The 3315-nt window shown below is 47.1% G+C and overlaps 1 protein-coding gene across 2 annotated transcripts in view; it reads right to left on the bottom strand.

Moving 5' to 3' along the window:
* ANKRD55 (ankyrin repeat domain 55) overlaps positions 1–2281 on the bottom strand; it is a 47250-nt gene extending 44969 nt beyond the window's left edge. Inside the window, exon 1 of one of the 2 annotated variants that reach the window (XM_017744130.1) lies at positions 1683–2281. In XM_017744130.1, the coding sequence (XP_017599619.1) occupies positions 1683–1722 (40 nt within the window). In that variant the 5' untranslated portion in view covers positions 1723–2281. The remainder of the gene's footprint in view (positions 1–1682) is intronic. The other variant, XM_008643026.2, reaches the window with a different exon arrangement.
* Between the last annotated feature and the right edge of the window lie 1034 nt (positions 2282–3315).

Here is a 3315-nt window from a genome sequence, read left to right as displayed (position 1 = left end):
TTGATGTAGGTGGAGACTGACATGGGGTGCAGATGATGCTGGATAGGAATTAGGATGGGTCAATGTGGAGAGTGGCCTGGCAGCAGGAAGGGGTGCAGATTAGGGGCAAGGGGAGTGACAGGCAGATGTTGCCTCCCAACTCTCTCCATTCTATCTGGATAAACTGGTTAGGGTCTGCAGTCTCCTGCATTGCTTTCTGCCCCCTAAACCATCTGAAGACTTGGCTTTGCCTTCCCCAGCCCTGGTGATATTCCAGCCTCATTCTTGGCACCACTTCCATTGGCTCCCTGGCAGCCATCCCGATGGCACTGAGCATGCAGGGTTTCCCCTCTGCCTCCCCACTCTGAGCCCTACTGGGTTGGCATGTGGCATAGAGCATACTCATAGTGCAGCAGAAGCAGAGGTTGGAATGGCTGTTTGGAGCTGCAGAAGCTCAGTCAGCCCCACAAGTCTGTCCTGTTGGGAAAAGTGCTCCTTGCATCATTCACACATGATTTAGGAGTACCTGTCTCTATTCCTGCAGTAGAGATCCCCCTTCTACCACTGCACTTCCCTTTCTCCTTTATACTTGCTGGTAGTAGTTTTTTCTCTCTTGTCCCTCAGTTTTACTTCCCACTAGTCCCCCACTACATGGGGGTCCCAGCTGGGTTGGTGTAAAGCAGTGCTCCCAAGACTTGCTCAGGCTTTGAGTGCTACTGTGGCTGAAAGGCAGCCATAAACCCACCACTTCATAGGGGCTGTATTCACTTCGGGTTCACCAGAGAAGTGTAGGCAAGCATGAAATACAACCTGTGGCACCCGGCTGCCTAAAGGGCAGTATCTTGTCTTCCTCCTGCTTTCATCTTTTTTCCACACTCAGCCCTCTTTACTGTGGGGCCAGCGTGGCCAAGTCAGCTCGGATATTTTTCAGGTCTGCACTGCAAACTGTGGCCACTGCACACATACTGTTTGGTAAACCAGCTTAAGGAGAAATTTGTTGCAACATGCATAATCAGGAAACGACAGTGTCCTGCTTTGGGAACATAAAAGGAATGCTGCTACACTTGCAGTGGATTAAGCCATAAGACATAGAAGATTGTATTGGCAAATAAAGATGTGACATTTAACATTTAACTTCAAAATAGACAACAAAGAGACATTTTTATTTCCATACCAACCTTACAATGTAGAAAATCTTTATGTTGGGGATTTTAGTGATATCTTAAATTTACAATTATGGCAATACTCCCCTATACAGCTAAATTCCTAAAGCAAAGTATTTCACTTGTCAGCTTCTAGTCTTTTTAGTGTAGACTTATGAAAACCAGCTGTTCTTAAATTTTTTACTCCATTTTAAACTGCTCTGTTTGGTACTACTACAACTCTTTTTAATGTCTATAACCATAAGACCAATATACAATCTAAAAATAAGTATATAGAATACATCTCTCAGTGCTAAGCATAAGAGTAGCCAGACACTGTTGCTATTCTGCTGAAAATTAAATTTTAGAAATCACTGTAGCAATAGACTGAAATATCCATCCAGTCTAAAACTGATGGAAGAAATTCCTTTACATGAAATCAAAATAAACCTGATCTTTCCCAAAAATTTATGTTACTCATTCTGTCAAGTAATCTCAGTATATTTGCATGGGACGCATTGGAGGACCACAGGATTTTGAAATTAGTAGCAGGTGACTTACCTTTGTGCTGATCAAACACCGATGAGGAACTGAAATCCATTGTGATCTATGTCATTATTTACAACCAGACCAGACAAATGCCAGCTCCAGGTTTTAAGGGCAGAATCTCATATATCACAGTACACAGTGAAACGACAGCTGTCACCAGTCCTCCTCTTAGAGAATTAAACTCGCTTTAGGGCTGCAGGTTGTAGGCAAGGCAAGAGCCTGACGGAAACATTATATTCTGTTATGGACTCTCTGAAAAACGTGCCGCTGGAAGCTTCTCTGAGATTCTGAAAAATGCCATGGCTGCAGCGAGTGGAAGTGCCTGCGCGCGGCTCGGGGATGCCGCAGCTCCCGCAGCCCAGCGGGGCTCCGCGAGCGGCCCGGGCTGGCACACGGAGCATGTGCAGAGCTCCAGGGGCCCAGCGGTCACCCAAGCTCGCCGTGCTGCGTGCCGCCGGCGCCCCGTGCTTGACCACAGCCTTGCGGCCACGCTGTCCGCTCTGCACGTGCCTGAGCCCGGCTCGTGAAATGATGCATTCAGGCACCACCTGAGTGAGCACCAGCGCAGAGAACACAAATTCGTAGGGCCTTCCCACCTCAGTTTGGTATTACCCAGTTACACTTAGTTAAGGTACAATGACGGGACAATAACGGACAGCAAACTACTGCGGCTGAAGTGGACAGTGTCAGCTACAACAGCACAGTACTTCTTCCAAATGCCATACACGCACACAATGAATCTGTACTGGTTTTGTTTGGGATGGAGATAATTTTCTTCCTATGAGCTGACATGGGTTATGTTTTGGATTTGTGTTGGTGAGAGAGGTGTTGGTAACACACCAGCATCTCAGTTATTGCTGAGCAGCACTTGCACAGAGCCAAGGCCACTTCTGCTCCTCACCACTCCCCTCCAGCAAGGAGGCTGGGGGGGCACAAGGAGTTGGGAGGGGACACAGCCAGGACAGCTGCCCACAAATGACTACATGGGTATCCCATTCCATATAGTGGCATGCTCAGCATATAAAGCCAGGGGAAGAAGGAGGAAGGAGGGATGTTTAGAGTGATGGCATTTGTCTTCCCAAGTCACAGCTGTGTGTGTTGAAGCCTTGTTGTCCTGGGGATGGCTGAGCACCTGCCTGCCCATGGAAAGTGGTGAATCAATCCCTTGTTTTGCTTTGCTTGTGCCTGCAGCTTTTGCTATTAAACTGTCTCTATCTCAGCCCATGAGTTCACTTGCTTTTACTTCTCCAATTCTCTCCCCCATCGCACTGTGGGCTGCATGAGGCTGAGCTGCTGCCTTAGATTAAACCATGGCAACAGGGGATGTTGTCAGACCCAGGGTCCATAACTTCAAACCCAGTATCTGCCAAACTGTCTTCAGACTTTGTTTTTGACCAGGCCTCTGCCTTCCTAAGCTGAGAATCCAGACCTTGTACTTTAAGGGAAGGGCACCCTTCCCTTAAAGAAGAGCTTTGCTTTTTGCTACGTTATTTCTGTGAAAGAAATAATAATGAATGTACTGACTTGGAATTGACCTGGAACAGTAGATTCCAGCACTGACTGGTGGATGGGAGGGGTATAATAAGTTTACTTAGCACTGGTGCACTGAGAGAGACACATCATTGCTGCTAAATAAGGCAATGTA

The sequence above is a fragment of the Corvus brachyrhynchos genome, unplaced genomic scaffold, assembly GCF_000691975.1.
Source record: "Corvus brachyrhynchos isolate BGI_N302 unplaced genomic scaffold, ASM69197v1 scaffold310, whole genome shotgun sequence".
NCBI classification, from domain to species: domain Eukaryota; kingdom Metazoa; phylum Chordata; class Aves; order Passeriformes; family Corvidae; genus Corvus; species Corvus brachyrhynchos.
Note: the sequence above shows the minus strand (reverse complement) of the source record. Positions and strands in the feature narration are given on the sequence as shown.